Source organism: Trichomycterus rosablanca, chromosome 2, assembly GCF_030014385.1.
Source record: "Trichomycterus rosablanca isolate fTriRos1 chromosome 2, fTriRos1.hap1, whole genome shotgun sequence".
In the NCBI taxonomy this organism is placed as follows: Eukaryota; Metazoa; Chordata; class Actinopteri; order Siluriformes; family Trichomycteridae; genus Trichomycterus; species Trichomycterus rosablanca.
The window spans coordinates 42780073-42802998 of record NC_085989.1 but is presented as its reverse complement, the minus strand read 5'-3'; the positions used below and the strand labels follow the sequence as shown (position 1 = coordinate 42802998).

Below are 22926 nucleotides of genomic sequence, written 5' to 3'. Positions count from 1 at the left end.
TGATGGCGCCTGCACAGAGTCAAGGGATAATGCGTTGATCAGGGTGTGGCGCTTCATAAACAAAGCTGATCCACATATGAACTCGCAGGTGAAAAGATGCAGTCGGCTACTGCACACGTGTCGGAGGGGGGCGTGTGACAGCCTCGCTCTCCTCAATCAGGGTGGGGATCAGCATCAGTAGAGAGAAAGCATAATGCAATTGGGTAATTGGATACGCTAAAAAAAGTCGGGAGAAAAGGGGAGAAGGTGCATTAAAAAAAACTACAGTTCATTTTACAGTTCAGGGATCCAGGTTACAATAACTGCTAAGACTTTGAAAACACAGTTTGGTCCAACAACAGACAAGTGAGGAAATAAATATTTCTATAAACATTTTGATAACCTCATTAGGCAATTCTGTGGCAGTACTTGGCATCGTCTCAAATTCACCTTGACTTTCCATAATCAGGCATGGACAGAGGAAGCGTGGAGTGTGGACAGTGGAAGGAGGAGACGGGTGAACCAGGTTAAGGTGAGCTAGGTCGAGAGTCCTCACTGAGAGTGTTAAAGTGCACAGACAGGGCTTCCTCCTCGGGATTCGGGGGACGTCTGAAATCTTCTCTGATCGTCACGTAGCCCACCAGAATCCCAAAACACACCAGCAGCAGGCCAAGGATGTTAGCTAGAACTGACTCGGGAGCAAACGCTGGTCTAAAATGAAAGCAGACACATCATTACAGTCCATGCATTGTGTTTAAGCGCTATTTAAAGTAGCATTGAGCATGTAATTTTAAACCAGACGTGTACAAAGTAATTGTATAGCTACAGATCACACCATCCAGGGAAGAACTGATTAAAGGTAGAATCAGATGTAGCTTGTGGACATAAAATACTTTAAATATGTAAGAAAATGTAAAATGGCTTAGAAATATTGATCTATACATGAGCATGCAATGTCAGGCCAATACAACTACCGCTATTAGTCTGTTAGCATACTTGATTTTATCCAGGTCCTTATTTAGTAGCTGTATGTAAAAGTAAACCATAGTTAGTTTTGCAGGTAATGTTAATACTTGACAAACATTAGCCGGTTAGCTAACAGTGAATAAACTATGGGAGTTTATTCATTGTTGGCTAATTGGCTAATGTTTTTCCAAGTGATTACATTGTTACAGATCGATATGAGTGAAAGTCTTGATTCATGTCTTACTCTTAGCAATTTAGCAATTAAAACAGTAGCCAAATGTTAATGGATCATTCCTGGGATTGGGTGCCTTTTGGACCTTAAAACGTTTTAAAAATGAAACACTTTTAATTTGTTTTTCATGTTTTATTATAAAAAGGACATGTTATACTTTTCCAAACTAATATTGCTCAAGCTGAATTAGCAGGGTGGACATTCTGACATAAAATTAGCCATTAGCTAGCGAGTGAGCAAAACCATGCTAGCATAAAAGTGAATTCAGACAAAGAATTCTCTGCTTTTTAGTGTGCAGTTTTAAAAAGATCAAATCGTATTGCTTTTTCTCATATATCCCATAACAGGGTGGACATGTTATGGTTGACCATATAAGACTTTTAGGATAAAATGTGGAAAAAACAACATTAAAATGAGTTTAATAAGCCGCTCATCTTCCACAGTTATTTTTCCTCTAAAAAGATCATGTGAGCTCCAGGAAATGATGTCAGTATGCAAAACAGCTCTTCGTTTTAAGAGACAGTAGTAAGTAATAACAGGGTGGACAGCAGCTTGAGGGACGTGTGAAAAACCCTTATAATCAGCAATAATAATAAAAATATAAAATTAAAAATATAAAATTAAAAAATAAAAATAAAAATCAAGGTTTAGAGGGACTTAAGCAAAGCTTTTAAAAAGTATTGAAATACTGAGATATTTTCATGATTAAACCTCATATATCCATCACTAAATCAGAATGTACAGCACTGGGGACATGGGAAAACCTCTGGTATCTAAGAGATAAAAACAGTATGTATACAGTCATTTTATTTTATTTTATTTATTTTTTTTTGGGGGGGGGGGGGGGGGTTTAGAAAACATTGTGTTTAGTATTTGAAAGTGTTAATTATTTCAGTAAGATGTTTAGAAATTGTATTGTTTAAAATGTACTTCATAAATACAGTACAATGACCAGTACTGGGGACACAAAAGGCACAGAATTGTAGGAATTACCCTAATATGTATTATTATATCTGTTTTATGTGGGTAATATTACAAATGAACAATTGTTGTTGTTGTTTTTTTATTTTTATTTTTTTTTTATTCATGCATTTTCTCCCTTTCTCTCCCTTCTTAGCACGTCCAATTGCCCCATTGCATCATGCCTCCTCTCCACCAATGCCGGTCTCTGCTCTGATTGAGGAGAACGAAGCTAACACACGCCCCCTCCGACACGTAGACAGCATGCTGTATGCATCTTATCACCTACACTTTGACGAGTGCAGTGCAGCGTAGCTGCATGTACGGAGGGACACACCCTAAGAGCACACTCTTCTCATCTCTGTGCAGGCGCCATCAATCAGCCAGCAGAAGTTGTAATTGCACCAGTCATGAGAGGGAGACCCCATCTGACCCCATATCTGAACAACAGGCCAATCGTTGTTCATGTGGCCGCTCAGCCTTAGCTGGCAGGCAGAGCTGAGATTCGATACGATGTATTCGAGATCCCAGCTCTGGTTCCAGCATGTGTTTTTACCGCTGCGCCACCTGAGTGGCCCAAATGAACAAATGTTAGTATGATAAGTATGCCTAAATTAACACAAGTGAGATGTCAGTATTAGTATGCAATTACATAATTGTATTCTCAGTGGTTTATTTACCATCAAAACTAGGTGAGAAAACAGATGTGACCATTATATTTGCTTTAATTTCCTAACAATTACATAAAAAATCATTTAAACTGAACTTTTTGTTTCTCTACCCAATTACCTCAACACAATTTAAACAGTCTTTCTATTAGTCAGTGGATACTTTGATCTAGAGTAAGGACACTTATTTAAACAATTTTAAAGCTCTTTTTTAAGTTGCACAAGATAAAAATGTTTTTTTAAGCTAAAAAATGAACTTGATTCATCTTATCAGGCTTCTGGTTATTTTAAGCATCAGGCTCAAGTCTTTTCATTGTACAAGAGCAGCTAAATTACGTTTTGTGTCTGTGTGCAGGATTGTACTCACAAAGCACTGAAGAGCAGTTTCTCTGTGATGCCCATGAGTGAGGAGCCCACAGCCATGGCCAGCAGCACCAGGCCAAAGAAAACGTGCAGTGGGAGATACCACCTCCGCAGCACCAGTGATGCCCAGGGGAACAGGAAAATGCCCAGTCCCAATAACCACTAAATAGACAGATAAAATGATTCAAGAAATAATTACACTGAAAAAGGTGTGAATGTGTCCTGAGAGGTGAAATGTGGGGTTGTAGCATGTGGGATAATAATATAAAGCCAGATGTGAGGTTGTCAGGTTGTGTTGGAGAGAACTGAGCAGTAAGGTGTGGGGTAGGACAGGTGTCAGTGAGAACTAAAAGGCCAGATGTGGGAGAGTACAGATGTCAACAAGAACTGAGCAGTAGTTGTGGGGTAGGACAGGTGTCAGTGAGAACTTAGAGACCAGATGTGGGATTGTACAGGTGTTAAAAGGAACTGAGCAGTATGGTGTGGGGTAGGACAGGTGTCAGTGAGAACTGAGCAGGTGTCAGTGAGAACTAGGAGGCCAGATGTGGGATACTACAGGTATTAACTAGAACTGAGCGGTATGGTGTGGGGTAGGACAGTTGTCAGTGAGAACTAAGAGGCCAGATGTGGGATAGTACAGATGTCAACCAGAACAGAGCAGGTGTCAGTGAGAACTAGGATGGTCAGATGTGGGATAGTACAGATGTCAACCAGAACAGAGCAGGTGTCAGTGAGAACTAGGATGGCCAGATGTGGGACAGTACAGATGTCAACCAGAACAGAGCAGGTGTCAGTGAGAACTAGGATGGCCAGATGTGGGATACTACAGGTATTAACTAGAACTGAGCAGTATGGTGTGGGGTAAGACAGGCATCAGTGATAACTGAGAGGCCAGATGTGGGATAGTACAGATGTCAACCAGAACAGAGCAGGTGTCAGTGAGAACTAGGATGGCCAGATGTGGGATAGTACAGATGTCAACCAGAACAGAGCAGGTGTCAGTGAGAACTAGGATGGCCAGATGTGGAAGAGTACAGATGTCAACAATTAACTAGAACAACAATTAACAACAACAACAATTAACAACAATTAACTAGAACTGAGCAGTATTGTGTGGGCTAAGACAGGCATCACTGATAACTGAGAGGCCAGATGTGGGATAGTACAGATGTCAACAAGAGCTGAGCAGGTGTCAGTGAGAACTAGGATGGCCAGATGTGGAAGAGTACAGATGTCAACAAGAGCTGAGCAGGTGTCAGTGAGAACCTGGAGGCCAGATGTGGAAGAGTGCAGATGTCAACAAGAGCTGAGCAGGTGTCAGTGAGAACTATGGGACCAGATGTGGGATAGTACAGATGTCAACAAGAGCTGAGCAGGTGTCAGTGAGAACTATGGGACCAGATGTGGGATAGTACAGATGTCAACAAGAGCTGAGCAGGTGTCAGTGAGAACTATGGGACCAGATGTGGAAGAGTACAGATGTCAACAAGAGCTGAGCAGGTGTCAGTGAGAACTAGGGGACCAGATGTGGGATAGTACAGATGTCAACAAGAGCTGAGCAGGTGTCAGTGAGAACTATGGGACCAGATGTGGGATAGTACAGATGTCAACAAGAGCTGAGCAGGTGTCAGTGAGAACTATGGGACCAGATGTGGAAGAGTACAGATATCAACAAGAGCTGAGCAGGTGTCAGTGAGAACTAGGGGACCAGATGTGGAAGAGTACAGATGTCAACAAGAGCTGAGCAGGTGTCAGTGAGAACTAGGGGACCAGATGTGGGATAGTACAGATGTCAACAAGAGCTGAGCAGGTGTCAGTGAGAACTATGGGACCAGATGTGGGATAGTACAGATGTCAACAAGAGCTGAGCAGGTGTCAGTGAGAACTATGGGACCAGATGTGGAAGAGTACAGATGTCAACAAGAGCTGAGCAGGTGTCAGTGAGAACTAGGGGACCAGATGTGGGATAGTACAGATATCAACAAGAGCTGAGCAGGTGTCAGTGAGAACCAGGAGACCAGATGTGGGATAGAACAGATGTCAGTGAAAACTGATCACTAAGATGTGGGGTAGGAAAGGTGTCAGTGAGAATTAAGATGCCAAATGTCGGATAGTACAGGTGTTAACTAGAACTGAGCAGTTAGGTGTGGGGTACAACAGGTGTCAGTAGGAATTAAGGTGTACATTAGGATTAAGACTCCTCCTGTGGCAACATTCAGCTGTGAGTACTAAGCGGCAGGTGTACATGAGGACTTAGAGTTCGGGTATCGTAAACATTTTAAGAACTAAGATGCTACTGTTGATAAATTAGGCACTATTTAGGACTAATTAGGCCAGATGTAGATGCAATTAAGCTGTAGGTAAAACACTAGCTATAACAAAAGTCAAGTGTGGGGTCACTCAGGTGTTGACGGTGACCAATTACAGATATGGGGTAGTTTAAGTACAGACAAGGATTAAGACAGGTTTAGGTGAGGACAAAAAGGATCGATGGCTAGTTCAGGTGTAGGTATGAAAGATTCAACATGTAAAAAGTGAAAAGCTAATTCTGACTGGTTTAGGTGTAGGAGAGAAAAGTTCAGGTCTGAACAGCTCACCTGCATGAAGTAAAGCACAAAGGTAAGCATGCCACACCAGCTGTGCAGAGAGTACATGTTAGATATGCCAGCTTTTTTGTGGTAATCAAACACCGCCACCAGACCTGAAATAAGATAAACAATGTCAATACATGATTAACTCTCTCCTGTGAGATAACAGGCTAAATAAAGAAAACAAAGTGTACCAGCTTACACATGATGCCAATTTTTTTGTTCTTGACAAATAGAGAAACACAGAACTTACCCACAATGCTGACACAAAGGGCAAGCATGTGTAGCAGAGCATGGAGGATCTTCACTGAGCGTTTATTCTCGTTTCTGAACAGCCGGTACACCAACACCGCTAAATAATAAAACAACACAGCAAAATGTGGAAGGTTTGACTAGTCACCATATGCACCAAGGTCCTGAATTACAGCTTTATTAAATGTAGTAAAATCCCAGCGTACACAATAATACAATGTTTATATATTTTTCCTGTTGAAATTACACTTTGACCCAAATGAAATATATTACATTTTCTGAAACCTGCATAATTAACAGCCTGGAGTCGTACACCCACAAACCTTACCTAAGAAAAAGTACTTTACTTAGAAATAAAAACAAATAAATAAATAAACATGTTGATAGTGAGCATCTTTAGTAAGACAACTAGATCATTTAGGACAGATCCTACTGATAAGATCAAAAACTCAAATGAATACTGTATATAATGAGTTTTTTTACTCCTATATTAACATGTCGTGGCGCTTGGGTGGTGCGGCAGTATATTATGCTAGCCCAGTACTGCTGGGATCTAAGGATCGAATCCCCAATTGGCCAGTCAGGCATCTACATTATTTGCAGACTTTATTAGCTATGTATAAGAAGGGATTGGATCAGTTTCCTGTCCGGGGTGAATTACTGCACTAAGCCCAGTGATTCCAGGAAAACCAGACCCACCCTGACCAGGATTAAGCAATGGTAAAGCATGCAAATGCAAAGTTTTTTTGGCTGTACAACCCAGATCTGTTAATTATGCAGGTTTCTGGGTTATATGTGTTTTAGCAGGGTTTGGAGTACAGAGGTCATTTTAACAGAAAATAATTGTGTTGTAATTCAGGAACTTGAATATTAACATGTCACACCATACATATTCATTCTGGTTATATTTACAACCCTCAATAATCAAAAATATAGGTGAAATGATAAAAAGATCAAAAAGCTGTGATATCCTCAATTTTCTTTCAAAAAACACACTGGAACTGAAACATGTTTACCTTTTAACATCTATTAATAACAGTTCTGCTATTCTTACGTTATGCAAAACTGTATCTGCACAGTCATTTTATTGTATAATTTGCTCTATACCAGGTTATAGCAGGTTAAAAGTAGGTGCTTTTAAAAGCATTTTCTCCCTTTTGCTCTCAATTTTAGCGTGTCCAATTTATACCCAATTGCGTTATGCTTCCTCTCCTCTGGAGCTGACCCCCACCCTGATTGAGAAGAGAGAGACTGTCACATGCCCCCTCCGACACTTGCACAGTAGCCGAGTGCATCTTTTCACCTGCACGAGGCGAGTTCATATGCCGATCAATGCATTATTCCACGATTCTGTGCAGATGCCATCAATCAGCCAGCAGAGGTCATAATTCACTCAGTTATGAGGAGTCCCCATCCGGCTTGTCCTACCCTATGAACAACAGCCAACCGATGTTCATGCAGCTGCCCAGCCCAGTCGGATGGCAGAGCTGAGATTCGATACGATGTATTCAAAAACCCAGCTCTGTTAAGCTAGCGTGTTTCACCACTGCGCCACCTGAGCAGTGTGTGTAGATATCTTTCAGATATCTCTGTACAATCATGACCAACAATGTGTCTGGTCCAATTCCTCTCTAGCTCTGAGATCTGAAATCTGTGTAAATATAAAAAAATGTCCAACTTATTAATTGCTCATGTGGTTTCTAACACTGATACACTTAACTATAGACATGGATGTATATCGCATTACTTCAGTAGATCTGCTTTCGACCACAATAATTTTTATGAACAATCCTTAATTTCAGTAAAATAAGCGGAGTACATGACATGCAGATAAAAATAGAATCCAACGATTTGTAAATCCACCCTAACACAATTGAATTAGAACAGAACCATGATATTTCATGTTGTAAAAAGAAATTTCTCTTTATGGAGCAAGAATGAAAACCACTACTCTTATAAAAGTGAACACTGGACACCAAGCCTGTCCTGACTGTCTATATTTGCGGTCAAAAATAATGACGCTAACTGAAGTCTAATGTGACCATTCAGCATTAGCAAGCTGGCAACTGATCATCATCTGACCCCGTTGACATTTTGGGTGATCTACTCCTTTAATATCATGATATTCTGCAGGCTGGACCAGGCTCTGGACAAACACAATACACATGTCTCCTGAGTGCAGAGCTCCCCTCAGGCCTGTCCTTACCCATGTCATTGTAAAAACAATTTAAACCATAATAGAACAATGACCTTTCAAACCTGGTGTCCCAATTGAATTGCCATTGTGAAAGCAAAGCAGATTAGCTGAACAAAATGCATCTGTTTCTGTCAGGGCTGCAGTACACTGCCCCATGGCCAAACAATAAATACCCTAATTACAGGTCATGGAGACAAAGACACCGCAGAGTCTGTTCCAAATTACAAACAGACACGGTCAGCTGAAGTTCTGATAATCTGTAGTGAATTCTAGTGTTTTATCTCTCAGTCTCTCAGACACAACCAATTACTACTCCTCCTCACTACACACCATCACTGTTTCCAACCAAAATATAAAAGTGTGGAAACTTTTTGAAGATCCCTCATATAATAATAATAATAATTATTATTATTAACTTTATTTTTGTGATAAAGCAAGAGGCTTTGATATTGTGGTGAGGGGCCAGCTAGGCAAGGGACATTCCCCCTGCTTACGTCATAGGCCTTGAGACCTTGGTATCCCACAATGCAGTGCGCCCAAGGCCGAATCGGGATTAATGGTCGAGTTATGTTGGAAGTATTTGTGTTTATAGTTGCATAAAAATGATGTAGGACATAGCACATTTTGTGTTCACCATTTTCGTTAAGTGTGTTGTGTTTAGTGACCTTTCTGTACTGTTTGCTTGTTGCATAGTGGGAGGGATCTGCCGTATATCAGATATGGCCTCTTTTTCGTGCACCTGAGAGTAATTGCAAATAAATAAGCTTCCTCCTATAGTCAAAGAGCAGAAATGTTTCCTTACATCTTCCCGACGCCACAGTATGTTAAAAAGCTTTCTGGAAGTTCCATGTGTGTTATCTGATTATTATACAGAGACAAGTTTTTTTACCACTTTACTAGTCAAACTCTGCTTTCCAGCACATTAACAACATACAACCTTTGTTCATAATGCATCTCTTTAGTATTTTCTGAAGCTGGATGTCCGTTAGTGGATGTTTTCTTGCTGTTAGGGCTTTGTAAACTTCACAAACTGTGGACCCACACTAACACTAAAACACAATAATAGTCGCACTTGTTTGCAAAGGTAATTTGCCAGCCTTGAGCAACAGGAAGCAGTGTACTGTCATGCAGGATAGCTAATGATAACATTATTATATTATTTCTAGCAAATGTATTTATTCATTATAATTCATAACTCAAGACCATGAGGATAAATCATATTATTAACTATAGTTCAGAGCTGTTTTCAGATTTTACACTACGTTTTAAGGCACATCCACCTAATGACACTAAATTTCAGCATCATTTTAAACCACATACTACAAAGTTGGTACCAACAGCATTCGTAGTGCACTAAATGGTATGATTTAGGACATAGCCTCTTCCTCTGTGTTGGTCTCCTCAGAACTCATTCAGAGTACTGTACTATAGTAATGGATTATTGTTTTGGAATATAGGTTTATTATCCAATGAGTGTGCGTAAGAAAACTGCGCTCCATAATTAGCACCAGTCTCAGTAAATGTAGTAAAGTAGAAGTTAAAGCTGTCAAAAATTTACATATTTTTATATTATTATTATTATAAAGCTGAAACACCCAAATTTAATCATTGAAAGGGAATCTACATATTTTTGACATTATGATGTACGCTTCCCCAGATAAGGTAGAGTGTAGAGAAAATTCTGACTTCAGCTGTATCTGTTCCGTATACACTCACCTTGGTTGCAGTAGGTTAATAAATAACAGACAAAGTACACCAGTATGTTTCCATGTTTTTCCATGTGCTCTGTTGACATTAAGTGTCCTACACTCTTACAGGGAAGTATAGTTGGGACACAGGCATTTAAAGACCTGTTTAAAAGCCATATTTTGTTGTTGTTAATTATAAGTAAACACATAAACATAACATGAAGATTGATGCCCTTGAGTGGCCTAGTCAGACTCATGATACCTCCCCTATAAAACTTAATATTTTTTCATTGCCAAAATGGTTCCAGCTAGTGATATTTATTTTGAAATGTAATAAAAAATTTAAAATAAAAAATGTAATAAAATGTAATATAATCACAACATTGTAGCAGCCTTAAATCTCCAATGCAAATTTAAAGAAGAAAGCATCTAGTTATCTAGGCTGAACTACTACTATTAAGTTAATGAGTTACACACTCCATTAACTCCATTACACACTGTCTGCATTTTGTAAACAGCAATAAAAAAATAATCTGTGATCTGATCATTAGATTCAACATATATTTAACCAACAAAAGTACAAAAACGAATGTTATCACTATCCGACTTTATTGTTTTTTGTAAATCTTTAGCACTATGTTCCATCACATTTCCTATCAAGTACACTTTTTTTTGCATTTTCCCATTTTTCTCCCCCTTTAGTGCATCCAATTGTCCAATTTGCATTGTGCTTCCTCTCTGCCTATGCCGAACCCCGCCCCGACCAAGGAGATCGAAGCCAACCCACATCCCCTCCGACATATGAGCAGAAAGCCATATGCATCTTGCCACCTACACATTGATGAGTGTTGTGCCACCTAGCGTTGCATTGCACCCTAAGAGCACTCCTTCCTCATCTCTGTGTAGGCTCCTCTAATCAGCCAGCAGAGGTCGTAATTGCACCATTCTGACAGAGAGAGACCCACATCCGGCTTTTTGTCCCGCCCCCCAACTGAACAACAGGCCAATCGTTGTTCATATTGCCACTCAGCCTCAAGCTGGTAAGGCAGAGCTTGCATGTGCTTTTTACCGCTGCGCCACCTGAGTGGCATATACCAGTGGCATGAGTGGCAGTACACTTTTAATCATTTGGGAACTGAAGACATTACTAGTTGCAGTTTGTGGAATTATTCTCAATTTTTGCTTGATATAAGACTTCAGCTGCTCAACAGTCTGTGCTCACCGTTGTCTGATGTCTGATTCTTCTCTTCATTATATGACATACATTTTCAATACTAGACAGATCTGGACTGCAGGCAGGCCAGTCAAGTAAACACACTCTGTGTCTATGAAGCCATGCTAAATGCCTGGCTAGATACCACCTTAATGGCAGCATGTTTCTCTAATATGTCACTATATGGCTCTACATCAGTAGTGGGCGGCACGGTGGCTAAGTGGGTAGTACTGTCTCCTCACAGCAAAAAGGTCCTGGATTCGATCCCCGGGTGGGGCGGTCCGGGTCCTTTCTGTAGTAGAAAGTAGTAGAAACTTTATTGTCACTATAAATTGCAACAGGTACAATTACAGCAAAATTAGCCATCAACCCGTCCAGAACATTCAATATGACAAGTGGGGCGGGGGAGACAGAACGGGAAGACAGGATAAGAAACAAGAAATAATAAACACATTGGGAGAGTAGGAGAGAAAAAAAAAACCAGCAACCAGATTGTGCTCCCTGAGGAGCACACTATGGTAACACGAAAAAAAGCCCCTTACAGCACACAAGCACATGTAAACATAAGAACATAACATAGTCACACAACCAGCCACGGGTTAGGGATGTGGGGATAGGAAAAGTAACCAACTACGACAAGCAGCCATCCGGCGATTCGCAGCCATAACCAGCGCACGCTGCAGACCCGTCCTGCCGTATTGGTGGAATTAAGCTAAGAGTGGAGACGTTGGGTTGGGGGTTGGGAAAATGTTCTGTCAGCCCTTCATTCCTGTAAGCAAAAAGTCTGTACAAAGTTCGCGATAAGATGGCGTTTACAGCAGTTGCTACCCAGAATGAAAAACAGTCAGAGAGCAGGGGAGGGTAGGTACGAGATGACCCGTAGCAACAGGTCCTCTGGAGGAAATTGTTAAAATTTCTTTAACACATGCTCTCAGATTGAGTCAGTCTCTGGTTCAACCCGTTCTGCAAAGCCGTTAGTTTCTCCAAGATGGAATCCATATTGCGATTTATAGTCACAGTCTGAGTTCCAACGGCTCTGCCCATCATATCAATCAAATTGGGCAGTTTCTGGGGACCTTTGACAACTGACCCAACTCTTTTAATTTCCCGATACAGCAGGGTAAAGCCTAATCCAATCAGCAAAAACCCCACAATCAAAGTTCCGAATAGGTAAACATCCTCTATGTCCTCTACCGAAAGAGGTGCCAGGCACACGACCCTCCACTTCTCCCACGAGTCCATCGCGTATCCCGCCATCTGCGTTCCGCCGGGGCATGTGGGTTCCCCCGAACCCGAACTTCTCGATGAGAAGATGGTGTCAATAGCATTTAGAGACCATTTAACCAATTCCATAATTTGTTCTTTGAAGAGCAGTGCTAAGAGAATCCCTGTAGAGTAGAGTAGACGAGACAAGACGATACAGGAGAAGCCAAGCAGGAAAGATAAGGGAGGAGAGAGAAGTGCGACCGCCTTCCACTAGAGCAAGAGCAAGAAGAGCAAGAACTTCTGTGTGGAGTTTGCATGTTCTCCCCATGTCTGCGTGGCTTTCCTCCGGGTCCTCTGGTTTCCTCCAACAGTCCAAAGACATGCAAGTGAGATGAATTGGAGACACTGAATTGTCCAAGACTGTGTTCTATATAACCTTGTGAACTGATGAACCCTGTGTAATGAGTAACTACCGTTCCTGTCATGAATGTAACCAAAGTGTAAAACATGACGTTAAAATCCTAATAATCAAACAAACGAACATCAGTGGTACCATTACACACATATGCACTCCCTATGTCGTGACAGTGGTTGACATCTGCACCCTTTGCTGATAGCAGTCTGGATTTGACCTTGTCCCAACTTTTTTGAGTCTGGTGCAGGCAATTACAAAACAGAATAAAGTATATGATTTGAACTCACTGACCAGCACTATAAGCCTGCTTCTGCTGTCAGACTCAGACAGGTGTATTAACAATCCTGATAAGCTTTGTGAAAGCCAATACTGGCCTTACTGCTTTGCCAAGTACCTTAACATGCTTAATGAACCAATCAGACGTAAAAGCTGTGTGAGAACTGGCTGTGTTTTTATTTTTCCCTATTTCATGTATGTGAATGACTGCAGAGTTATTTATTTATCCAAATCCCATGCCCATGTGATTTTGCTGACATATTTAGTAATTAGGCCATGTCTAATAACTAAATCAGCCATGCACTCCCTTCATCTTTTTGCTAAGAAAACGTAATCCACACTTGATTTACAGACCAGAAATTGTATTCTTTGTAACCATTTTAGACTAGTAAATCTCAGTGACGTTGTTTTGCATCTGTATTTGTATCTCTTTAGAATGTGGCATCATGAGCTGGTTTTATTTAGATTCAACTGGTCTCACAGTAATCATGCCTGGGTGTGGCTAATGAAATTAAACCCAATTGTCTATTGAATTTGGTTAACTGTTTGATTCATTAGCTAAGGGGACAATCACTGTGGTATTGCCCAGTCACTTGTAATCTCAAGCTGGACTACTGCAACTCCCTCTCGGCAGGTGCTCCTTTGTCCACTATTAAACCCTTGCAACTCATCCAAAATGCAGCCGCTCGCCTGGTTTTTAACCAACCTAAACACTACCACATCACCTCACTGCTGCGTCCTCTTCACTGGCTTCCTGCAGCTGCTCGCATTGAGTTTAAAACACTGATGCTTGTCTACAAAGCCAAAAATTGACCAGCTCCAAGTTACCTTCGAGGTCTAACTAAACCCAGTCTGTACCTCCGAGCGAGTAGTCTCGCTCGACTTGATCCTCCACCCAGAACTTGAGGAAGACCAGCATTAAGGCTCTTCTCTGTACTCTCACCCAAGTGGTGGAACGAACTTTCCTTGTCAATCCAAACATCTGAGTCTCTCTCTGTCTTCAAAAATGATTAACCATCATCACCTCTTTACTAAGCACCTCACTTGCACGTCTTTGGACTGTGGAATGAAACCGGAGCTCCCAGAGGAAACCCACACAGACACGGAGAGAACATGCAAACTTCACACCGCCCCACCTGGGAATCGAACCTGGGACATTCTTGCTGTGAGGCGACAGTGCTACCCATCGAGCCACCATGCTGTTCTTAGTGTAAGTTGCAATGACTTTCTCTAAATGGGCTTAGAATATTTTGGAGTGTGCATGTGGGAATTTGTGCCTATTCAGTCAAAAGTGCTTTTGTGATATTAGGGACTGATGTCGGCTGAGAAGGCCTTGCTCCCAATGAACATTATATTTCCCTCCAAAGGTGTTAAAGAGCTCTGTGCAGGCCACTGGAGTTCCTCCACACAAAATGCATCCGAAAGAAGAAAAAATAGATTTATTGAAGCATTTAAGTACTTAAACACGTTATTAGAAAATGCCAATGATTCCACAAACTAAAAGTATATAAAATCCTATTACGCAAACAGGACAAACAATTATGCATATAGGTTTTAGCTGTTTAAGTATTTTTACATGATTTTTCCACCTACCATCTCCATAGAGGAACACGAGGCCCATGATCATGCAGAGCGGGTGTACGTTGAACTGTCGCTCCGAGCTGTCCCACGCGTAGCCCCCGTAGTAGTGACCCATCCACACACCTGTTATCACCACACAGGCCACGCCCAGAACCTGGGAACCGGCCACGTACCACGGCAGGGTCCGCACTCCAGCCCAACCATGCGAGACACCCTCCATCACTCCTACAGAACAAGGGGGAGGTTTAGAAAATGAACAAATTGTGGATTTATGTGGAATTGTGGAACTATTGTTGCAGTGTGTTATAGCCTGAGGAACTCAAATATGCTCATTAGTACAAGGACACTACATTTTATATATGATTCTAAATCAGAAAATGACTTGTATTTGATTGCAGACAGGATGAACCTGAGATGTTTTATGTTTTATCTGGTCAACTTCATTTCATTTATTAATAAACTTCCATTCCTGCATTTCAGGCCTGCAACACATTCCAAAAAGTTGGGACAGGAAAGCATTTACCACTTTGTCATGTTGCCATTCCTTCTCACAACACAGAAGATCCACAGAGAATACCGAGTGATTTAGTGTTTCAGCTTTTATTTTGTCTCATTCTTCCTGTAAACACGTCTTAAGATGTGCAACAGTATGGGGTCGTCGTTGTCACGTTTATTGTTTATAAATTCTCCACACATTCTCTATTGGGGACAGGGCAGGACTGCAGGCAGGTCAGTCCAGTACCCATACCATCTTCTTCCGCAGCCATGCCTTTGTAATGTGTGCAGCATGTGGTTTTGCATAGTCTGCATTAATGCTGCCATCACCGAAGTGTAAATGACCTTTGCCAAGGACACTGACACAGCCCTATATCATGACAGACCCTGGCTTTTGGACTTGTTGCTGATAGCAGTCTGGATGGTCCTTTTCATCTTTGGTCCAGAACACACGACGTCCATTTTTTCCAAAAAAAAACTGGAATGCTGATTCATCTGACCACAATACACGTTTCCACTGTGTGATGGTCCATCCTAGATGCCTCCGAGCCCAGAGAAGTCGACGCCGCTTCTGGACATGGTTAACATAAGGCTTCTTTTTTGCACAGTAAAGTTTTAAGTGGCATTTGTGTATGTAACTCTGTATTGTAGTGCCTGACAAAGGTTTGCCAAACTAATCCCTCACCCATGTGGTTATATCAGCTATTGTTGAGTGGTGGTTCTTGATGCAGTGCCGTCTGAGGGATTGAAGATCACAGGTGTTCAGTTTAGGCTTGTGAAATTGCCCTTTATAAACTGTAATTCCTCCAAACTCATTAAATGGTTTAATGATATTATGCACCGTAGAGGGAGAAATGTGCAAATCCATTCCAATCTTTCTTTGAGGTTCATTGTTTTTAAACAGTTCAATAATTTTCTCACACATTTGTTTATAAACTGGAGATCCTCTGATCATCTTTGCTCATCAAAGACTCAACCTTTTCTGGATGCTGCTTTTGTACCAAACCATGATTACAATCACCTGTTGACATCACCTGTTTGGAATCACATCATTATTTCGTTTTTTCATTCATTATAAGCTCTAAATTGCCTCTGTCCCAACTTTTTTTGGAATGTGTGGCAGGCCTGAAATGCAGGAATGGAGGTATATTTACAAATGAAATGAAGTTGAGGAGACAAAACATGAAATATCTTGGATTCATACTTTCTGCAATGAATAAAAGTCAAAGTAAATGTAAGAAACATTTTTTAATTAGCATTTTCCATACCGTCCCATCTTTTTCTGATTTGGGGTTTTAGTATTATTCTGTAAATGTTATATATAAATGATAGAATTGTTAAATACAGTGATGTGTGTAAAAACCACTGCAATTGTGTTACTTTGGTAAAGAAAAGGGAATGAAAATGTTACTCAGCCTGCATTAAAGTTTCTTATTAGTGAAACACTGCTTAAAGGAAAATATTAAAACCAGATAAAATGCTTTCCATTCTACTCCAGGAGAAACAGACAGTGAGAGAGAGAGTAAATGAAAGGTCAAAGCAGGGCACGAGATCAGCGTGTGACCTGCAGCATAATCAAAAGTTTAAAGGAACTGTTCACCCAAATTAAAATGAACCCAGTCGTCTACTTCAGTCACATTTGCTTCTTGATTCTAAAATGGAGTTATAAATCTCATGAAATGTACATGTACAGGAATAAAATGAAGACTGATTGTGAAGAGTTTGGGACTTTAAAACAGTCAGTCAGAAGTCACAGGGTCGGATATCTAGTCTTCTTCTTCTTTCAACTTATCTAGTATAGGGTCGCTACAGTGGATCATCTTCATCTTGCCCTGTCCAAAACATCCTCCTGTCACTACAATCACTGCTCACTGCATCCATAAACCTCCTCTCTGTGCTGGCAACTCCATTCTCAGCATCCTTCTACAAACTCGTCCTCTACACATGCCCAAACTATCTCAATCTCACGGCCTAACTTTGTCTTCAAAGCATCCTACGTGCACTGCCTCTAGTTACATAGAACATGGGAACATAGAATTATTTTTTACTAGTTATAACTTTTAGTTTTATTTAATTTTATGTATGTTTGATTTGTGTAAATCCTATTTATTCAAATTATCCTCCAGGCCACCCAAGGATGATGGGTCCCTGCTGAGTCTGGTTCCTCTCAAGGTTTCTTCCTGTAATTTTAAGGGAGTTTTTACCTTGCCACTGTCGCCCTCGGCTTGCTCAACAGGGGTTTTTGGTCTGTTGGTCCTGGATTCTGTAAAGTTGCTTTGAGACAATGTTCATTGTAAAATACGCTATACAAATAAATCTGAGGGCACAGGGCACCTCATAGCCCTTTTATGAAATGGAGGTCTCATCTTTCAAAACTTCTTTGACCCATCCATCATATGTAGGTGTTTCCATTTGAGCAGAACGGTGCATCTAGCCAACAATGTGGTAAAAGCAAGAACCTTTTGTTAAGCAACTGATATTGACGCCCCTGGATGGGAACCAAAAAGGGCTGTTAAAGGATTGGGATCAATATCCAGGTTTAGTGCCTGTTTGAACCAAAAATCCACCAGTCCAAAACATGTGCAAATGATCCACAGGAGATTGTTTGCACCGCAAACACGCATCACTCCTGTCCGGGAAGATACGTGCTAGTCTCTTATTTGTATGGTGTACATTGTGAATCACCTTACATTGCAATAGACCTTGTCTTGCACAGATAGAGGACGAGTGAACTAATTGACTACTTCCTAGTCTTATCCATCTTTGTCACTCCCATCACCTCCAAGCCATACAACATAGCAGCTCTTGTAATGTTTCTCTTTCACCCTGGCAAATACTCATCTATCACAAATCACTCCTGTCACTCTACACCCCACCCTGCAGGAACTCTCCACCCCACATCTCTACCACTCTATCCATTACTCTGAATGCTCCATTCAAAGTATTTTAACTCATCCACTTTCACCACCTCAACTCCTTGCAACTTAACCTTTTTTGTTGCCCTGCCTCTTATTCACACACATGTATTCTGTTTTACTTCTGCTAACTTCTGCTAAGTCATTCCCCTTCTCTCCAGTGCGTACCACCATCTCTCCAGGCCTTAATGGACTCTGGATATGTTGCTAAGTAAATGCCCCTTTTTAATTGAATTGTTCAAATGAATGATTTCAGCTCACTGAACACAATAATACACTATTTCCAAACACAACACAATTTATTAAACATTTATTCATATAAGTTATTAAATATCAAGCCTTGGAGAGTCACGCTATGCTCTCTGTGATTCATCCACCCATCCTCAACTACAAAGCAGATCTCACATTTGTGAATGAAAAAAGAACACTGTTCTTTAGTATATAAAAAAGAACACTATTTCTATAGTATATACGGACATTTTTAACAGTTCTAACCCTGAAAACTTGTTTCAGATGGGCATTGAAGAGGTGGTAGACTTATTTTACTCTTCATGTACTAAAATTTGTGATGTTATTGCCCCTTATAAAGTTAAACATCTTAGATCTAGCACGCAACCTTGGGTAAATGACGAGATTAGAGCATGTAGGAAAGAATCTAGGAAGGCAGAACGCAGATGGAAAAAAGATAAGTTGCAAATATCTTTTGACATTCTGAAAACTACCTTGTTTAAGTTTCAAGAGGCATTAAAATCTGCTAGGACAGCTTATTTCTCCAAACTTATATCAAGAAATGCCCATAGACCAAAGATCTTGTTTAGTACAATAAACTCTGTACTCAGCCCTTCTACCTTGGATGGCCTTGAAGCCTCCCCAAAATTATGTGAAGATTTTTTACAGTTTTTTATAGATAAAATTAAGAATATTAGATCGCATATTATACCTCAGGTCAGTGAGTCTGTTATATACAAGCCATGTACGTCAATGTTTAAGAGCTTTAAACCAGTGTCCCTTTCACAGTTAAGAGATATAGTCTTTAACATGAAGGCGACTACCTCGCCGCTAGACGTTATTCCATCATGGCTGCTTAAAGAAGCTTTTGGTGTTTTAGGACAAGACATTGTAATGATTATAAATACAAGTCTCATCACAGCTACTGTTCCAGATTGTTTCAAGCATGCTGTTGTTCAGCCCCTCTTAAAGCATCATAATCTTGATTCTGAAGCCTTGTGTAATTATAGACCTATATCCAAGTTATCATTTTTGTCTAAGATTTTAGAAAAGGTTGTTTTTAAGCAACTTACAGATTTTTTAAATTTGAACAATATTTATGAAGTTTTTCAATCTGGTTTTAGATCAATACATAGCACAGAAACTGCACTTTTAAAAGTGACCAATGATTTGTTACTTGCCAGTGATTGTGGCGATTGCTGTATCCTGGTTTTATTGGATTTAAGCTCTGCATTTGATACAGTGGACCATACTATACTTATTGAGCGTTTGGAGAACTGTGTTGGTATAAGTGGTATGGCTCTTGATTGGTTTACTTCGTATATCAGAAATAGGACTTTCTCAGTTAACATCGCTGATCAATTTTCTCGTTCTGTAACTATGGCTTCCGGAGTCCCCCAGGGGTCTATTTTGGGGCCTGTACTATTCTCTATATACATGTTACCACTGGGGCAAATAATACGGAAATATGACATTTCTTTTCACTGTTATGCTGACGATGTACAGTTGTATCTTCCACTGAGATTAAATAACCAAAGCTCCATAAAAAGGCTGAATGATTGCATTCTGGACATTAAAACATGGATGAATAATAATTTTCTCCAACTTAATGACAGTAAAACTGAGGTTGTTCTGTGTGGTTCAACCAAATTAGCACAGACCAGTATAATGAATTTAGGTTTTTTGAACCCTTATGTTCGATGTCACGTAAGGAATCTAGGAGTAATTTTTGATACAGAGTTGAAATTTGACAAACAAATTGGTATGGTTGTTAGAAATAGTTTTTTTCAATTGAGAAGCATAGCCAAAATTAAATCATTTGTTACTTTGCATGACTTAGAAATAATTATTCATGCTTTTATTACCTCCCGCCTGGATTATTGTAATTCCTTATATTTTGGGATAAGCCAATCCTCTGTAAACCGCTTGCAGCTTGTCCAGAATGCAGCAGCTCGCCTTCTTCTAGGTATAAAGAAAAGAGAACATATTACCCCAATTTTAGCTTCTCTCCACTGGCTTCCTGTGAAATTCAGGATAGAGTACAAAGTTTTATTGTTTGTTTTTAAAGCTTTAAATGGGATGGCTCCCTTTTATATTTCAGATATGCTTGTACCATATACTGCCCCAAGATCATTAAGGTCTTCTTCCCAGTCATTTTTGACAGTCCCTCGAGTCCGGTTAAAACAAAAAGGAGATCGTGCATTTTCAGTTGCAGCACCAAGACTTTGGAACAGTTTACCCCTGGAATTGAGACAAACATCGTCTTTAACTGCTTTTAAATCTAAGCTTAAAACATATTTTTATTCTCTTGCCTTTGAAAACAGTTAGAGTTGCGGTAGGATTGTGATGATTTGTGTAATGTAAAGCTTTTTGGTTTGTATTGGACACATTTTAGAAGTGGAGATGTATGAGCAGGATGTATACATTATGAACTATGTAAAGCACTTTGGTTAACACCCTGTGTTTTTAAATGTGCTATATAAATAAAGTGAACTTGAACTTGAACTGTTAACGTTCCAATTTTGTGTTGGGCACACGGCCAGGTAAACAGCACCACTGAAAACAAGCTTGGGCTCTTTTTGTTGTGGTGGGCTAGTGCATGAGACACGTGTGTACTGCACAATAAGTTATTAAAGGACTCAGTCTGAGCTGGTATGTAACACTTCCTGAATAATTTTAGAAACACTTATAGAGGAATTTTGAATATACAGTTGTAATATAGGCTTTGCAATGAGCACAAGTTCTCGGTACTTCCCCGATCTACATTGGGGTACCTGCTGTATTGGGGAGAACATGCTTTTGTACTTAGACCTTAGACTGACTCTGAATCTAGAAAATCAAGAAATCCTCAAAGTTTAAGTACGGTTCTTCAAAATTAGCTTTTTAATTGGCTAGAAATTGGCCTTTTCCTGGATGCATGTTGTTTTGTTTTAATGTACTTTTATATAGCCAAAATGAGAATAAAGTCTCTTCAACTTGAAATCTTTAGTAATATTATTCTCTGGACAATGCAATTAACTTTTACACAACTGTGGTATCATTATGTATGTGTATGTGTACAAAAATCTCTTAACAGTTGAATGTCTGTATACACATTTGCATAAAAGTGCAAGCTCTGGTGTGTTAGTTAAGCTGTAAGGATTATTAAGACCAATCCTTGGATAGGAAAACTGCAATTCCGTTAATCTTGCTGCTTAAAGGATAAACATTGTGTTTCATTGTTTTGTGCTTGGGTCTCTTGCTGATGGACAGTTTTAAGGTCCCTAAAACAGTATTTTTATTGATTACAATAACTGGTGCTTCAAGTGTTGATTGCTAAACATAATGTTTGCTACTATTTTTGACATCTATGTTTACAAAATTCTTTTTAACTGAAAAAAACAATCCTGTTTGCAGTTATTGCTTCTTAAGGTTGTGCAACAGGTCATTAAGATGAAGATGCAGTTGTAGCCAGTTGTAGCCTAGTGGTTAAGGTACTGGACTAGTAAGCAGAAGGTTGCTGGTTCGAACCCCACCACTGCCAGGTTGCCACTGTTGGGCCCTTGAGCAAGGCCCTTAACCCATAATTGCTTAGACTGTATAATGTAAGTCGCTTTGGATAAAAGCGTCTGCTAAATGCTGAAAACGTAAAGGGGCACTTACCTTTTCACAAGGGTGACATACTGTACATGTTTTATAACTTACTTCCTTAAATAAATAAAGTGCACTCAAAGAGTATCGAAGACCACCCCACCACCACATAAACTGCACATGGCACCAGCACAAGCAATATTTTATATATTGTATATATCTGCTATCTGCTATACTTATATGTCTGCTGTACTTACATACTCTACTTTATTTATTCTCATTCATTACCCATTAATTTAGCCACTTTAATTCATCTTTCATCACTCTGTAATTATATACTAGTCTATACACTACAATCAGCATAACCTGTGTAATATTCTTTAATTTGTGTCTCCTCAGTTCACTTATCTGGTCACTTCTGCACTTCAACTGTATTATTTGTAAATAATCTCTATCTTGCACTTCTGGTTAGATGCTACTGCATGACAATAAAGTTGAATCTAATGTAATGTAATCTAATCTAATATTCATTTTAGGTCTTGTGCCTCAGAAACAATGTATATTGAGACATCTGGGGTCCAAGACATCTAAATTTCCATTGTTGGATTAACAGTAGGGTTTGTGTCTGCTCTGTGATGGACCTGGTGACCTGCCTTGGAAGTTTTCTGCCCAGTCACCCAGTCACCCAGTGACTATTGGGCCCAGTGAATTATGAAGCAATAATAAACCTGACAATGAATGACTGAATGAGGATTAACAACAGTGTTCATATAAAAACAGGTGGATTCAGATGCATCTTCACGCCTTCACAGTGCTCCCTGGTTAAATCCCAAGAGAACAGACACACAAAAGGTGATAATAAAAGTGCAGATAATAATGTACTGCTGAACTAAAAGTAAGATCATATAAACATGTAGGTGCTGTTTATTCAGTGCATAGTAAAATAACAGTAAATTATTAGTATATTTACCTGTGCAGTGTTAAACTGGAGCTCTGATCACACCTCTCTGCTTATTTCTTCTGATTCCAGCTGTTGAACGAGAACTGCTCTCACAACAGAAACAAAATCTAGATATATCTTTATATAATTTCACTTTAAACAAGTTCTATATAAGCATTAATAAGACAGCAGGT

The 22926-nt window shown here is 39.9% G+C and overlaps 1 protein-coding gene across 1 annotated transcript; it reads right to left on the bottom strand.

The window, feature by feature from the left end:
* Positions 1 to 406: 406 nt before the first annotated feature.
* Positions 407 to 22837, bottom strand: LOC134309218 (transmembrane ascorbate-dependent reductase CYB561). Its single transcript, XM_062990856.1, has 7 exons — positions 22763 to 22837; positions 20088 to 20184; positions 14597 to 14809; positions 6010 to 6108; positions 5766 to 5869; positions 3173 to 3330; positions 407 to 690 (listed from the first exon to the last, which is right to left on the bottom strand). The coding sequence occupies exons 3-7, from the start codon at positions 14802 to 14804 to the stop codon at positions 507 to 509; spliced, it is 753 nt and encodes a 250-aa protein (XP_062846926.1). The 5' UTR covers positions 14805 to 14809; positions 20088 to 20184; positions 22763 to 22837; the 3' UTR covers positions 407 to 506.
* Between the last annotated feature and the right edge of the window lie 89 nt (positions 22838 to 22926).

Bases quoted from the DNA above. Each gene is read 5' to 3' on its own strand.
- LOC134309218 (XM_062990856.1), bottom strand. From the start codon at position 14,804: ATGGAGGGTGTCTCGCATGGTTGGGCTGGAGTGCGGACCCTGCCGTGG. The intron at 5,870-6,009 runs GTAAGTTCTGTG...ATCTTATTTCAG, and splicing joins CCTTTGTGTCAGCATTGTGG to GTCTGGTGGCGGTGTTTGAT. The intron at 3,331-5,765 runs GTGAGCTGTTCA...CTGTCTATTTAG, and splicing joins TTGTGCTTTACTTCATGCAG to TGGTTATTGGGACTGGGCAT.